The 17,163-nt window shown below is 47.6% G+C and overlaps 1 protein-coding gene across 2 annotated transcripts in view; it reads left to right on the top strand.

The window, feature by feature from the left end:
• The first annotated feature begins 354 nt into the window (after positions 1 to 354).
• The window catches only part of Afap1l1 (actin filament associated protein 1-like 1), a 60,465-nt gene continuing 43,656 nt past the window's right edge, over positions 355 to 17,163 (top strand). The window contains exon 1 of one of the 2 annotated variants that reach the window (XM_006254794.5): positions 355 to 572. In XM_006254794.5, the coding sequence (XP_006254856.3) occupies positions 557 to 572 (16 nt within the window). In that variant the 5' untranslated portion in view covers positions 355 to 556. The remainder of the gene's footprint in view (positions 573 to 17,163) is intronic. The other variant, NM_001106142.1, reaches the window with a different exon arrangement.

The following is a 17,163-nucleotide window of genomic DNA, read 5'->3' as shown; positions in this document are numbered from 1 at the left end:
CTGACATGGGGCCCCATCCACCACCTGTCTTTTTAGCAATTTAAGATCTTTGTTTAATATTTCTCAATCCTTTGTTGTCGTTTTACCAGCCTGGCTCAGGAAAGAACTTTGGGAGTGGACACGATAAACTCAAAGCCAAAAAGGTGGGCCAGGCTGAGTCCTTGGAAGGAATGCAAGGCAGTACCCACAGGGGAGTGAGTGGTTCGCTTCCCTGTCTTTAGCGGAGGGTAAGCAAAATTGAGTGGTCCAGGCAGGTCGACCACGTAGGCACCGAACCCAAGCGTGTGAGCTGTGAGGCTGTCCCTGCTAGCCCAGCAGGAGGGCGAGGGAAAGCAGGGCGTGGCGTTGGCCAGTGCGGGGACCGAGACACTCGCAGGGGGCGAGGCGTGCTCGGGTCTATTCCGGGAGCGCGCAGGGCGGGGCGGGGGCGTCCTGCGAGCATCCTGTCTGGGGGAGGGGACGAGCTAGCCGCCCCGGCAGCCCGGGAGAGCGCACGCCGCCTGGTGCGGCAGCCGCTGCGCTCTGGGCTGAGTGCTCCAGGATCCGTGCCGGAGCCATGGACCGAAGCAGGGGTAAGTGGTTCCTGCGGCGGGGAAGGGAGGCCTGGGAGATCGCAGGCCGGATAGGACTGAGAAAGAGGAGAGGTGGCGCTAGGGCTTGGCGGACGTTAAACAAATTGAGCACAGGTGCCTCCTGCAGCAGAAGTAATCTCTTGTGTGTCAGCGCCCTCCCCTCGACCCCCCCACCCCGTGGCCTAGGTCTAAGTCCCCTCGTTGGGTGGGAAATTGGCATAGTTGCACACTCTCCTTTCTAACTTTATGAAAGGCTTCCCAGGAGTCTTGAGGTCATCGAGCTACCCACTTGTCGCCACATATAGAGTGAGTGTGAAATACAGGGTACAGGTTAAACTCCTTGAACAGCCAACCCATAAGGCTCCTACTATGCTCCCTAGGAGAAGCCCTGGGGAGACTTAAGTGTGTGGCTCCCTAGAACTTTGGAGAAGGCAGGGCTTCGTGAGCACGCTTCTGCTGTGCCTCTGTTTGGTGGACTTACTAGTCCTGAGGATTACTCAGTTGGGACTGCCCAGGACAAAGATAAGGGCTTCCTGGGACTCTGGGGTGGGGACAGCACACAGTTTAGTAAAGGTTAGGACATTGCAGTGGACCCGTGCCTACTTGAGCTTGGGGGAGGGGGGGTAGATCAAACTTGGGTCTGGCCAGCACCTCTGGAATCCAGAGATCACAGGTGTGAAGGAAGGCACTTGGCAAACTGCGTGTTGTGTCTTTAAGAGAAGCAGTTTCTATTGTTGTTGCTGTTAGTGGAAAATTCCTCTCCCTTCCTACAATCATCCTTACAACCCGCCTCCTGCTTGCTCTGCTGAGGCCCCAGGGGCAAAGGAAGTGTTTGGGCGAGGGCGAGTGCTTGAGCAGGTGTGTAGGGTTACCTTCTGCACCCGTGTATATTCAGAGGACCTTCGAGGACCTTCCATCCCGTCCTCCTCATCTGCCCCTCTCCAACACAAAATTCAGCACCCACCTTCTTCAGAGTCCTTGGAGAGCAGGCAGACATTAGAGGAAGGACTTCCAGATTGTTCTTCAAGACTGAGGCATGATTTGAAGGCAGCTCTCACCTGCTAACTGACGTCAGGGCAAGGGTGCACCTCCCACCGGGGCAGTAAAACCTAATAGGCACATCTTATTCCTTCTGCTGCCTCCCAATACCCCAGCCTCATAACGAAAGCAAGGATCGTCCTCAAATTCGCATACACTCGGTCTTGTTCCCTGAACCAAAATCTGTATGGAGAACTCGGGTTTTAATGTTCCATAAGCACTGTGCCCACTTCAAAAAGCAGCTTCCAGACACTGTAGTTAGGAGATGGGACCCCCCAGAATCTCTCAGTGCCCAGAGCATTCAAGGATTCTGACCTTTCTACTTTCCTCCTCTACCCACCCCCCACACACCCTCTCACCCATCTCTTGTCACAGGAACCTGTTAGTGCTGTAGCGTTAGCTTCCTTAATCTTGTTCCCTTGAACAGAAGTGAACTTCTAGAAGCCAGGAAGCAGAGCTTGTGAGTCTGACACATCACATGACGGGAGATGACCACTGGGGTTGAATAAGTGAGATCAACCTTCTTGTGCACCTCAAATTAATTAATCGTGTTTGGTTTTTTATTGTTTTGGCGCTGGGCGGTTTTTGTTTTGTTTTGTTTTGCCTTTGTTTTGTTTTGTTTTTCCAGACAGGGTTTCTCTGTGTATCCTTGATTGTCCTAGAACTCATTCCTTAGACCAGGCTGGACTCGAACTCACAAAGATCCCCCTTGCCTCCCAAGTGTGGGGATTGAAATCACGCAGCACCACCACCTCCTCATAATGATGTCTATTTTAAAAGAGAATCCCGCAAAATTCCCACAATGGGACTTTGCCGTGAGCTACAAAAGCCATGTCAACCTTTGAGTGGGCAGTGGGAAATCTCGGTTTCCTAGATTTCCAATACTGTGGTGAGAGCAAATGCGACTGTATGGTGGATTAGAATGCAAAAATCTGTCTGTGCCTATAGGTTTGTTTGTTTTTAAATAAAAACTAGAATGGGCCAAGTTGATAAAGCCCAGCCATCACAGTCTACTAATGTAATTTCTGAAGTCTTATCTGGAGGCAGTTCTCACCTGTGAACTGACACATTCTAGAGTCACCGGGGAAGAGCCTCACTGTGGGATTGTCTGGATTAGGTTGCCCTTTGAGCGTGCCCTTGAGGGATTCTCCTGATTCTGTTAGTTGATGTGGGAAGACTCAGCCTAGCAGTGGGCCGCACTAGTCCCTAAATGTGTATAAAAAAGGAGCCCCTGAGCTGGGCTCAAGACCGCGGGTCCTCTCTCTGCTCTTGACTGTGGACGAGACTCGCTGCTTTAGTTCCTGCTGCCTTGCCCTCTCTACAGTAATGGGCTGGAACCTGGAGTTGGGAGATAAAAATAAACACTGCCCCTCCCCAAATAGCTTTTGTGGGGGTATTTTGCTACCTCAACAGAAAACAAAAAGTAAGACATAGCCTTCCTTGCTGTGCCCCTGTCCGCAGGCAGACATGCTCTCTTCTTCCCCACCCCCATGTCAAGGAAAGTTTTAAAGCATTAGCCTCTTCCTACCCAGGGTAGGATGGTCTTAAGCAGGACAGGGTCTCCCTGAGCAAGAACACTCATCGGTATTTGCAGCAGTTACCATAGAAATCACCACTGCAATTACCAGGCAAGAGGCTCCCTGTCTAGGTTTTCTCCCTCAGCGGCTCATGGCTCAGATGCTATCCCCTGTCAGGAAAGCGGGCTAAGGCACAATTCCCCAAACCAGGTCTCTTTAATAGCAGAAAGCTCTTATCTCAATTCTCCATTCCAGTAGACCAGGAGGAGGCCTTTTCCTAGTTTTCCCCCTTCTCTCTGTATTTTCACACACCTCTTCTCTATGGTCTTCCACTTCTTATACAGAAACCAGCCCCATCAAATTCAGGCCCCATTCTCATGACCTCATTTAACCTCATCTGCTTCCGGGAGGCCCTGGCTCCAAAGGCAATCACATGGGAGTTAGGGCTTCAGCATATGATTGGGTAGACGGTAAGGGTAGACAAGAGACCTAAGTCAGACCAGAGCAGCCACTGATGTTAATTGTGGTCATTTTCTGCAACGCACAAGAGCAAGATTTGAACACAGCCCTGATTTTCAGCACACCACTTAACTGCCTCCATGGCGGCCAAGCCCTAAAACAAGATCTGTTTCAGTGCGAGTTCTCTGTCATACTGACGTCATCATCCCCCACACAGAGAATAGGAACAAACATGGGAGACAGGATTTCTCTTCTCACGCCACACCGTCTATGAGCGAGTGGAGCAGGAGTCACAGAGCCCGGCCACATACATAGAAACCACTCCTTATGGAATCCCTTCCCACAGGATTTCCTGGTGTATGCCTGTCACACAAAGAGAACTGGAGCACCACTAGTGACGTAGTACACAGATAAGCCTCACGACTCCATCTTCTACAGGGCAAGCTAGCAAACTTTCCGTCCCCAGGTGAAGATGAAGTGGGCAAAGCGAGGATACCTTTTCTTGGAGGTGTGGATGCGAAGTGTATGTCCCCAAAGTGTAGCATGCAGGGTGCACAGAAACGCTTGCTGTTAACTCACTCAGCTCACCTCCAAGGGCTCAAGTTCTGAACTCTGTCGTCCCCCGCCATGTCAGACGAGCCTCCGCGGCTCCTTTTGTTGTGTGCACAACTACATGAAGTGCTTTCAGAGGAAATGGGGGTGTTTATGAACAAGGCAAAACTTGAAAGAGCGGCGTGAGACTGGTTAGCATCCTATAGGAGAGGTAGTAGAAATAGCTTCCAGAAGTTTCTATTAAAGGCAAATCAAAAGGCTGGTGCGGGCTCCACTTAAAAGCCTACGAATAAAAGTGTTCAAAGCTGGGTGTGGTGAGGAATGATTGCAATTCCAAGACTCAGGAAACCGAGGCAGGAAGAGTTCTACAAACAGACAAAAACAGTAAATAAACGCAAAAGAGATTTTTTTTTTTAAAGCCAGTGCTGCCTGGGGACATAAGGCAGGGGTTAAATCGTCCTTAACAAATATGTAGGCTAAGGACTGCTCTTACCTGTGCCTAAAGTTCCAAATTCCATAGACATCTTCCTGCACAGTGGAGGGAACAGGGCTCCCAGGTGTGTGTACTGTGACCCAAAACATTCTGCTTTTATTTAGCTGTGTGCTACGGTGCGGCTTTTAGTGGGATTTATGGATCAGAGCGTGAAAATGGGAATCTGAGGAGATGGGGGTCTGATGCGGTTCAAAGCGGTTGCTGAAAACTAGTGGGCCAGTGAGATTGGTCAGTGGGTAGAGGTAATTGCCCCCCCCCAAACCTGACTACCTGGGGTTGATCCTCAAGACTCAACATGGTGGAGGGAGAGAACTGACTTGCTAGTTGTTCTCTGAGGAGGGTGTGCTCCCTCTCCCTCTTTCAACAAATGAAATGTAAAGAGAGAAAGGAAGAGAGAGAGAGAGAGAGAGAGAGAGAGAGAGAGAGAGAGAGAGAGAGGGAGGGGAGGGAAGGAAGGAAGGAAGGAAGGAAGGAAGGAAGAAAGAAAGAAAGAAAGAAAGAAAGAAAGAAAGAAAGAAAGAAAGGGAAAGGGAGAGACCATGTTGACCTGAGCAGACGTTTGCCTGGTTTGTCTCTAAGCTGCAATCCTTGGTCCCTCCACCAGCTAACTTCCTCTTGCTGGTTTTCCGCCTTCCAGCTCTGAATACTCTGTGCCTGCCCCTGGCTCACTCCACTTGCCCTAGTCATTGTGCAAGCATCTCTTCCCTGGGGCAATATTTCTCAGTCTTCCCAGGGGCTGCCTCTGCTCACTGCTGCTCATGTGGTCATTTTCGTTGTCTCAGTTAACCTCTTCTTCAGTTCCTCCCACCATGCCTACACTGAGTAGTTAGTTGTCCAGGAAATGTCTATCAGGATGTTGAAGAAGAGAAAGTAAGAGGACCCAATTTTGAATGGACCCTGGATGCATCATTTGTAGCACCAGGATTTGCCATGTCACTGATGGTGATTTGAGGGACAGAGTTATGGCTTTATCGTTCATTATCCCTTGTGTCCTTGACCTCCCACCCTTGTATAGACAGATCCCAAATCCTGTTGACTGCTCCTAGGAAATGGATCTTGGGTGGCTGCTTCTCCTATATCCTGCTCCCCGATACGGAGTCTTCCTGTTTCTACCCTTGGCTTCTCCATCGAGCCTTAAGGACCACTCCCAGTGTGTCTAAAGTAGTGCTCCCCTAATCTACCTGAGCCTGCCATGTGGAGCTCAGGGGAAACACACTCTGGACACCTGATCAGCAGTTCTGGGGTGAAACCTGGGAATCTGCATTTTTTAACAGGCCCTGGATAAACTTGTTTTCACTGGCAAATACCAAAGTTCTCATACACTGCTTTGCCATGACCTTTGACCCCGCTCACACAACCTTCCCGGATTCCCAATTGCCCGCTCTAAGTACATGAGGGGTTATAAAGGTCTTTCCCACTTTCAGCCAAGTAGAACTCTGTGGTCTGTACCTATTACTCAATGTAGCTCCTTCAGACTAGAGTTCTCTTACTTTAACTCTTAAATCGCCAGGCAGAACGTGGTGGCCACACACCTTTCAATCCCAGCCTTCAGGAAGCAGAGGCAGATGGATCTCTTGTCGGTTTGATCCAGCCTGATCTACATAGAAAGTTCTAGGTCAACCATAGCTACATTCTGTCTAAAAAACAAACAAACAAACAAACAAAACCCTAAAGGTGAACGGTCATGCAAATTCTTTATTGTAGCCCATAAGATATCTAATTCTTCCTAACCCTGCCCTACATTTTTTTTTTAAGTTTGACATCACCCCAGTGGTGTTCACTTCCGCCTGGCCTCATGGATGCTGAGCATCTATAGAACACTTTTGTCAAAGGCTAGACCACCCTATGCGCATGGTCATCACGTATACTATCACTTAGCAACCATTTATAGGCTGGGGAGGGTGATGCAGTGGGAAGGAGGAGCCATGTGATAGAATCATCAGACTGAGAAACGGATGCTGATGTCCTTACGTCCTTCCTCAGACACTTTTATCCCCGAGCTTCTCTTTGTTGGCTCTTCCCGACCGTGGTAGTAGTCCTAGGAAGTGGACAAGGCAGCCATTCTCCCTGTTGTGCAGACAAGGAGATTCAGCGCCTTCCAGAAAGAGACCAGTGCAGCATCACCTACCTGCGGGGTCTTCTCACCGCATCCCGTTTTAGTTCCCCTAAGACTTCCAGTTACCAGTCCCTCCTCAGAAGTCTGGGCTTTTAGAGGGTCCTGGTTATCATTGATGTGTGTCTTCCATGTACCCGTGAATCCCCACGCTTAGGACTGCCGTCTGCAGTGTATCCCCATGGTCTATCCTATGCCAAATGCCTGCTTCCACTGTGCACTCACCATGACTCCAGTCGATGCAGATACCATCGCCACCTGCGTCTTACAGATAAAGATACGGAGTCTTGGGCTGGAGAGATGGCTCAGCGGTTAAGAGCACTGACTGCTCTTCCAGAGGTCCTGAGTTCAAATCCCAGCATCCACATGGTGGCTCACAACCATCTGTAATGGGAGCTGATGCCCTCTTCTGGTGTGTCTGAGGACAGCCACAGTGTACTCATACACATAAATAAATAATTCTTTAAAAAAAAAACATGGAGTCTTAGCAAGTCTGTGTATCTACTCATCTCTGCCTGCCTCCAAATCTAAGTTCCTTTCTCATTAGTATATGTTCATTGTACAAAATAATAAGCTTCGTTATGGTGTTTTCATACATGTATATAATGTACTATGACAATAAATCCCCATGATTACCCAGATTACCCAAATACTTCTTCTACATCTGTGTCACTTGCTTGCTTGTTTATTTGGTTTTTTGAGACAGGGTTTCAATGTGTAGTCCTGGCTGTCCTAGAACTCATTCTGTAGACCAGGCTAGCCTCAAACTCAGAGATCTTCCTGCCTCTGCCTCCCAACCGCTGGGATTAAAGGCGTGCACCCCCACTGCCCAGCTCCTATGTTATTTCTTAAATCTAAATCACTCATATCAGGAAAAAAAACATATATCTGCCTTCGTGAGTCTGGCTTTCTTCACTGATAGTAAGTTCCGTTCCCTCCACTTTGATGCAAGTGATGCAATTGGGTTTTTTTGTAACTGAATAAAACTCGATGGGGCATACACATTTCACTTCCCCCCATTCATTCATTGATGGGCACCTGAGCTGACTTCTTGCTTGGCCATCGTGAAAGTGCCACAGTAAATGCAGGTGTGGCTTCTCTGTGTCATGACGTAAGCGTCTTTTGGACACATACCCAGGAACGGTCTAGTCAGATGATGTAATAGTTCTAGCTTTTGCTTCCTCAAGTACCCCTACCGTGATTCCCATTGTGGCTGCAATTTGCATTCCCTCCTGATCCCCCAAGAGTGTCTAAGGACTCCTTCCTCCCCACCTCCTCTCCAGCATTTGCTGTCACTTGTTTCTGAGTTGCTGGTCATTCACTGGGGTGAGATGGACTCTCGGTAAAGTGGTTTTGCATTTCCATGGTGGCTAGGGGTGTTGGTCACTTTTTTTTCCCTATATGTATCAGCCATTTGTCTTTCTTTTGAGAACTATGATTCATTTGTTCATTTATTGACTGTATTATTATTTGTTCTTTTAATGTTTAATTGTTGGGTTCTGTATAGTTTCTCCAGGGTGTATTAGTTCCCTGTCAGATATATAGCGGGCACAATGGTCTCGACTCTGTGGTTTATTTATTTACTTTGCAGTGCAAAAGCTTTTTGGTCTCATGCGGACCCATTCGTCTTTAGCATTGTTCTCTGCTGCTTTGCATGAATGTTGGGGGGCTCACCAGGTAAGGACCGCAAGGTAGAGATTGGACAGGTACTAAGAGAAGGATATCTAAGTCATTCTCGGGGACACCCTCCATCAGAGGAGTACAGCCAAGCAGCCCTGTGTATTAAGTTATGTCTTACCCTTCCTAGCCTTCCCACCATAGCTGGTGTTTAAAGTTATAGAAGCCACCAAGGAGGCTGGCCCAGGGGGGTCCCAGGCTAGATTAGTCTTCCGGGTAAGATTCCATTTGGAATGCCAGTGACACTCGTAGTGGGACATAGAGGTGCAGAGCTGGCCAGGCGTGATTCTTCTCCCTGGCACAGCTGTCAGGCCTTGGTGGGGGCAGAATGTGGCACTACATTGCAGTCATTCCAGGTCGGGGGAATTCACCAGCAGCCTGCTGCCTAGGAGGCAGGCCAAGGGGCTTTTTATAGCCCTCCAGGAACCTGGAAGAAAACTGATCTGAGAGAGAGAGAGAGAGAGAGAGAGAGAGAGAGAGAGAGAGAGAGAGAGCGCATGTGTCTTGTTCAGGCACCTTCTCGATTCCCTCAGTTCCATTTAGGGCAGGAGAGCGAGTGAACGGTGTGAGGTAAGGAAGCCAGTGCACTGTGGCAGATGGGGACCCGACCCAGCCCCTGGCTCTTTGAATCACCTTCTCGGGCTGCTGCATCTGACAGAATATTGTGCAGTGACTCTGTTGCAGTGCAGTGGTCAGCAGACACCAGCCCATGGGCCAAGTATCAGACTTAGTAGTGTTCTAGGTGCAGGGCCATGCCCATTCCTTATACATTTTTGATGAGTTTCCTCGGTAACAAGACCATAGTTGAGTAGTTGAAATAGACCATAAGCCTCCTTCAAAGTCTAAAAACCATGAACAACGGTCATGGCCAGCCATTCTCAACCTGTAGGTCATGATGACCCCTTCAGGGGTCAAACAACCCTTTCACGGGGGGGGGGGGGTTGCCTATCAGATACCCTGCACATCCGATATTTACATCACAAATCTTAACGGTAACAAAATTACAATGTGTGTAGTAGCAACAAAAATAAGTTTATGGTTAGGGGTCACCACAGCAGGATTCAAGGGTTGCAGCATTAGGAAGGTTGAGAACCACTGATCTAGTCCTTCCCAGAGGTTTGCCCACTCTAGGTAAGGCTGTAGAGGGAGTGCAGACCCTGCTGGGAGTACTGTGGTAAGGGTGTGTTGGTACTGAGGACGAAGCAGTGTGCCAAAACAATGCAGGGGGTGGGAACACGGTTTCCCTCCATTTTCCAGATGACTTTTAGCCTCAAAATTATTTTGCAAACAAAATTTAAGCAATTGAGTTACAGTGGGTGAGGTAGGTACTGAAAACCTCCCTCCCTCATATTTCCACTCCATGTGAAAGCCAAACAAACATTGTGGATTTTGCAAAAGATCAGATGAAAACCATGTGCCCCACCACCACCATTTTTACAGTGGGGACCTGAGGTTCTAGGGCAGTAGCTTCCCTAATCATGTGACAGAGCCCCCAGATAACATTGTGCAGAATCACTAATGTCCCAAGCAGAGAGCAGACCCATCTCTTCAGGGAACAGGCCTGTTTGTTAGCTGGGCAGAGCCCGCTGTTGGTGTCAGTGCACAGCAGCCACAGCCAGCTCCACTGATCCAGAGCCTCCAAGGGGTCAGATCTGGGGACTCTGCTGGACACTTCATGGAAACCTGCCTTGCATTACGTCACCATGGCTGAGTCGGGTTTGAGCGCCTCTTTTCTGAGAGACCCAGAACCAAAAGAAAAAAATTAAAATTTTCAGTACAAAGACTTTTTTAAAAACCTCGGAGTGTATGTTACAATTGACATGTTAATTTATTCATTTTTTTCCCTTTTCTAAAAAAAGCTGTTATTCAGTAGATAAAAACATCTTCAAATCAGTAGCATCTTAAGATGGAGAAATTATGATAATTTATACAAAAGCTTTCCTTTGAAGATGGAATCAGATTCATTCATTTGTAGAATAAATATTTACCCTTCCTGCCCATTCTTGTAGGAGGGTGTGCTGAGGGCAGACCTGCTGATATGTAACTGAGGGAGACTTTTTTTTTAGCTCCACTCCAACCAAGAAAACTGATCTCCTGGGACCGTGCCAGGAAACCAGAGAGACTAATGGCTTTTCCTCAACTCTCCCTAGCAGCCAGGTGTGGCTCTGAAGGGCTGTAGAGAACAAACTGGAGAAAGTGAGACTGTCTGTGGCCTGAAATCATATCTGGTCGCCCTGCATCAAAGAGAATGTGTAAAGGACCAGAGGGCTCAAGGGACACTTTGTAGCCAAGACCCTCCAAAACTCTGCAGATGATATTCCAGGTGGGGGAAGTGACAGAGAGGAAAGAAGGGCCCAGAAGTTGCGAAGCGAATGCCTGCAGCCCAGAATGCTTGCAGCAGAAAGAGGCAAGCTAAGCCTTGAGTGGCTTCAGAGAGGAGGCCCCACTCCCAGGGTCTCTAACAGGGTGTGTCCCTATTCTCAGAGGTTGTGCTGTTTGCACTGTGCCTAATTATAGAGACAGATAAGGTCAGAGTCAAGGGCCTTACTTAGATGCCTGCTGGTGTCTGGTTACCTCTTTTGGATTTGGTCTATACCTGCTTCCATATAATTCAGTTTCTTCCCCTGGAACGGTCAAGAGGCTCCAGACAGGCATGGAAAAATACCCTGCCTACAGGACACTTCTGGTTTAGTTCTTCGAAGTGAAGCTTGGAGTACAAGTTATGATTGTCTTTTTTTTTAATGTTTATTTAATGTATGTGAGTACACTGTCACTGTCCTCAGACACACCAGAAGAGGGCATTGGATCCCATTACAGATGGTTGTGAGCCACCATGTGGTTTCTGGGAATTGAACTCAGGACCTCTGGAAGAGCAGTCAGTGCTCTTAATAGCTGAGCCATCTCTCCAGCCTGTGATTGTTAGTTAAGCAAGAGAGGAACCATGATTCTCTCCAGCACCTCACCTTCACGGCACCCCTTATTGTCACTGGAGGAAGGCAGCAGGATTGAAGATGGCCCTGGAACTGGGTCAGATGCCATTCTTGTTTAGACTGGCAAGGATCAGGCTGCCTTCTGCCTGTATCCTGAGAACTGGGGTCAGGCTAAATTCAAAAGTGATGGTTAATGTATTTGCGGAAGGCAATTTCAAGACGGGAGCATTCAGCCTGGCTCCTGGTTACTCTCCAGAGTTCTTTATTCAGGTCTATAAAGAGAGGAGACAAAAACAGACCTGAAGGACATGAAAAAATGTGCAGTTTGGCAAGAAAAGGAGTTGAGTTCAGAATTGCTGACAAGGGTGAAGTGCCAATGAACTGTTAGAGGTTAGCATTATTCAAGAACGTCTGTCTCTGCACCAGGGCAATCGCCAAGGTGCTCAGGGGTCAGACTTCACCCATCCAAGTCCAACCTAAACCTCTGGGAACTCATTGGAGGGAGAACGTGAATTCGGTATGCCACCAAGGGGTTCCCTGCTGGAAAGCAACTGCTTAAGGGAAAGTGTTCTTCTGAGAGACCACAACAGTTTGAGTCCAAGGGGTACCGGGTTCTATCTTGGGCAAACTGTGCCAGCATTGTCCTTAGGGCATTGATTTTGTAGGCCGAACAATGTAGCCATCTGCTTTATGTTTGTGACTTCATAAGGGACTGTCCCCTCAAACTGTGGGCCGGAATAAGCCCTTTCTCCCTTAAGTTGCTGTGGTTGGGTATTTGATCACAGTGCTGCCAACTAGTGCATTCTGTTTGGGTGGAATGTAATTGTTTTTACTGTTTTTACTGTGTCTGACCTACTTTTGCGAGTGTGCCCAAGCGTGTATGTAGAGACTCACACCTGTCGATGCAGGCCAGAGGACAAATGTAGTTGGCATTCCTCAAATGCCATCTACCTCCTTTTAGAGAGAGGCTCTCTCTCTCTCTCTCTCTCTCTCTCTCTCTCTCTCTCTCAATTGAAAACTGATCTTTTTTCCATACCGTATATTCCAACTACAGTCTCCCCTCCCCAAACTCCTCCCAGAGGCTCCCCATTTCCCCGCCCACCCAGATCCTCCCCTTCCCTCTGTCATTAGACAGACAGACATCTGAAATAATAGTATCATTATCTACAACAACAACAAGAAACAGGACAAGAAAAGAGTAAAAGAAAAAGCCCAAGAAACCCATACTGATGGTGAGACACACATTTTCACACACAGAAAAAACCCATAGAAACAAAATTGGTGGGGGTGGGGGGTAGCACACACCTTTAAACACAGCATTCTGAGACAGAGACAAGCAGATCTCTGAGTTCAAGGCCAGCCTAGTCTGCAGAGTTAGATCCAGGACAGACAGGGCTACACAGAGTTACCCTGTATGAATGAGTGAGTGAGTGAGTGAGTGAGTGAGTGAGTGAATGAATGAGTGAATGAGTGAGTGAGTGAATGAATGAATGAATGAGTGAATGAGTGAGTGAATGAATGAATGAATGAATAAGTGAATGAGTGAGTGAGTGAATGAATGAATGAATGAATGAGTGAGTGAATGAATAAGTGAATGAGTGAGTGAATGAATGAATGAATGAATGAATGAATGAATGCAAGCCATAATATATAAGCAAAAGATCTGCAAGGTTTCTTTTGTGTTAGCCATTTGGCCCGCCCCTAATGTGGCTTGTATACCCAGTGAGACTTTACCAGTGAAAAGTAGTTTTTCCTTTGAGAGCAGTTATCAGCTGCAGGTAGCTTCTGGGTAAGAGACGGAGGCTGGTGTCTTCTTAACCTCTAGTTAACTTCAGCACTGGGACACCATCTGGCTTAGGCATGTGCAGGCTCTATACATGCTGCCATAGTCTCTGTGAGTTCATATGCACCTCAGCCCTGTGTGTCTAGAAGGCGGCTTCCTTGGTGTCTTCTATTCCCACTGGCTCCTACACTCTTTCCATCTGCTTCTGCAGAGTTCCCTGAGCCCTAAGGGGAGGGATTTGATAGAGACATCTCCTTTAGCTCCACAGTCTCTCACTCTCTGCCCAATGCCCAGGTATGGGTCTATATATTTGTTCCATCTACCCCAGGAGGGCTCTTCCTGAGACAGAGTATTTCATTGGCTCATGACTTGCCAAGTAAACTAGTCTGGTGGCCGGTGAATCCCAGGAAGCAGCCTGACACTGCCTCAGAGCTGAGATTACAAGTTCTCGCCAACACATGTAGCTTTCGTCTGGTCTCCTTTTTAATTTCTGAGATACCTCCCAGTGTTGTTTGCTTGTGACGTGTCCTTCTACTGACCTGTGTTCCAGTGCCTAGAAGTTCACTGCCTAGAAGCTATGTCACCTCAGGCAAGATTTTTAATGTCCCTGTGCCTATTTCCTCATCTTCAAAATGGAAATTATGGCTATGTTGCCATGAGGTTGCAGAACTCTGCAGGTGGCTTCGCACAAACCGGATCCCCCCTCATTACTGATTAACATCTCGGGCTTTCCTGAAAACTATGGTGGAAGGAGAGAACTCACACCTGAGAGTTGTCTGACCTCAATTCGTGTGTCATGGCTTGTCATGTATAGGTTCATACACACACACACACACACACACACACACACACACACACACACACACACATGGCCAACGATGGCCTTGATCCCTTCTGCCTTTCTCCCTTGTGATTCTGGGAAAACCTTCTGATGTGCCTTGAATTGCTGTTACAAACCTGCACCACCACACCATCATGTGAAACTTGTTTTAAACATGTGTGTTGCCTTCCTGAGCAGGTAAGGTTACCCAACTCTTGGTTTTAGAACCGAGTTGTACCATGTCCTTTTCCAATAAGCTGTGAGCCCATGAGGACGATAACAGTGCTTCACTTAGTGTGTGTCCAATGGTGTCTATCCAGCAGAGGGTCACAGCAGGTGCACTTGGAGAGGGGCCAGCGAATCCTCTTCAGACAATCTATCCAAGGTCCTGGGAAGGCAGGGAATCTTGAACAGAGTGCTCCTTGGGTAGTAGGGCAGTGCCACCACAATATTGTGTTGACTGTATTGAAGAAATTTTCAGTCTGGACTAAAAATAAGAAGCAGATACCCAAGATGCCTCTATGGAAAGATTAGGGTCAGCCAGTGAGTAGTGACTAGCACTGTGAACTGGGGTGAGAAGCACCCAGAATCAAATGGACTTTCCTCCCTTTCCCTAGCCATCTGGGCAGCTGACATCCTTCAGCAAGCCTTTGGTTTCTCACCTGTAGGACAAAGGTCACTAAGAAGGAAACATATGAACAGTGTTCAGTCCTATCAAGCAGCTGGGAAGCCTTGCTGTTATTGACAGTAATGCTTAGTAAGTGAGATAGATGGTCTAGGAGGGATGCTAAGGGTGAGCTCAGACTGACACTTCGGATTGTCCTCTAGGCTGAAAACCTTCTGATGTGCCTTGAATTGCTGTGAAGTTGGCTATAAGTCAGAACCCACCCCTCCAAGGCTTCCCCTGAGGAGACCTCAGAGGAGGGATTCTTGTATTAATTCAAAGTATCAACAACAACAACAAGAACAACACAGCAACTTGATTACAGGTCATGGAAGTAGATGCCTGAATAGGCACTTAGAACCTCATTTCTCCATTAGACTTGGAGTTCTGCCCTTTAACTGCACTTGAAACGAGGCTTTGTGGCCTCTACTCTTCACAGCAAGGTGCTTTATTTTGGGCATCTGTTCCCATCTGAAGTGTTTGCTCAGCCCTAGTTAGCCACGTCTGTCCAATTAGCTTCCTTTCACTCCTCCATGAGTTCCTTCTTGCTTTAGCAACTGATCCACACTGCAACATATCCAAACTTCTTCCAGCCCTCCAGGGCCCAGAACACCATTATTCCTTTGGGACACAAAAAATTAAGAGTCCTCATTTCCCTTTGGAATCTCATGAGTCAGGCTTCTGCTGTCTGCATTTCTCTCCACGTTTTGTCTTCCAAACTTCCTCTAGAAGGGCCCATGAAGCTCTGTTTATAGCATTCTAGGGTTTCTCCAGCTCCTAGCTCTTCCATAATCGTCTGGAAAACCAAACATCAACAAACTGCACAGCTAGATTTATTACATAATGACCCCACTCCTGGTACCAATTTTATGAATTACTTTTCTTGTTATTGTGACTAAATATATGACAAGAAGCAACCTTTGGCTTGCCATTTGATGTGACTTTAAGCCATAATAAGGCTTGGCTTGGTTAGCATGAGGATGCTGTGCTGTGCTCTACTGGATACTATTATTTCCACTCTGCATACGAGGAAGCAGACATGTAGGGATTAAACATTTTACCTCAGGCCACATAGCTTCTAGGAGGTGGTCACTGGAGCTCAAGTCAGTAAGAGGACACATGCACTGGGAAGGGTTCTCAGGTACTAAAAGAAGGTCAGACATAAGCTGGACTGAAAAGCCGTGAATATGAGGTGGTTGGTAGCATTGTTCTGAGAAGCAGAGTAACTGGGGGACGGCTATGAAACCTCAAGGTCTACCCCACCCCACCCCCAGTGATACTCTTCCTCCAGCAAGCCTTTCTAGCCTACGGCTTTCCAAAACAGTTGAGGACAAGTGTTCAAATACCCGAGCCACAATGCAGGACAAAATAGTCATTTCCCATCTGTGCGGTCGGAGGCATCTGCTGATCCTTCTGTGTGCTGAGGTTCCTGGGTGCTGGCCTCCACCTCAGCCTGAGCTTGTGTATGGGCTGCTGCTTAGCCGCGCCTCCTGAATCTTTATGAAGTCCTTCACATGATAAGAACCTTTATTCCAACACATCTTTACCATTGATTGAAATTGATCAGTCTACAAAAGCTCAGCACACAGAGTGCTTTCATGTCATAGTGATATGGTAAGTCTCACATGTTAGGCAGACAGTTAAAACCACCTACTCTGATGTTGAGAAAACCAATGTTTTCTCAAATACACAAAGCAACTTGGCCAAGGCCTTGTAGTCTGGAAGGAGGTAGCCAAGATTTGATCCCTGGATTCTGGCTCCAGTGTCTGTGTCTTCTCCTCTGTACCAAAACACAACATACCATGGGTGGCCAGAAAATTTTCACTGTTGTACCATGATCTCCAGCACGATCCAGAACCACAGTAAAACTGAATTCGTACTGGGCAGTGGTAGCACACATCTTTAATCCTAGCACTCGGTCAGCAGAGGCAGGCAGATCTCTTGACTTCGAGGCCAGCCTGTCTACAGAGCAAGCTTAAGGGCTACACAGAAAAAGCCTGCCTCAAAAAGCAAAATAAACAAACAAAAAACCCAAAACTGAGTTTCTACTATACAACAGTACTACAGTATCTAGTACACAGCGGTGCTACAGTATCTAGTACACAGCGGTGCTACAGTATCTAGTACACAGCGGTGCTACAGTATCTAGTACACAGCGGTGCTACAGTATCTAGTATACAGCGGTGCTACAGTATCTAGTACACAGCGGTGTTACAGAGAGGGAGCAATCACAGAGTGAGATACAGAGATGGTCCCATGGTAGAAAAGCACGCAGCCCTCCAAAGTGGGGAATGCAAGGAGCATTAGCAACATGAACAAATCCCTCTGCAACAAAATAGGTAACAAAGCGTTATCTGTAGCATCAAGTCCTCTTAATAAAGTTAATCACTAAAACTTTAAAATGTGGATCTTCATCATCTTATCTAGTTACAATAAAACTATGAAAAAAGGCTCTCTCTCCCCCTGCCCCTCTCTCCCCCTCCCCCTCCCACTCTCCCTCCCCCTCTCCCTCTCTCTCTCTATGTATTCCTGGCTGGACCCTCTT

This window comes from Rattus norvegicus, chromosome 18 (assembly GCF_036323735.1).
Source record: "Rattus norvegicus strain BN/NHsdMcwi chromosome 18, GRCr8, whole genome shotgun sequence".
Taxonomy (NCBI): domain Eukaryota; kingdom Metazoa; phylum Chordata; class Mammalia; order Rodentia; family Muridae; genus Rattus; species Rattus norvegicus.
This window is presented reverse-complemented; position numbering and strand designations above follow the sequence as displayed.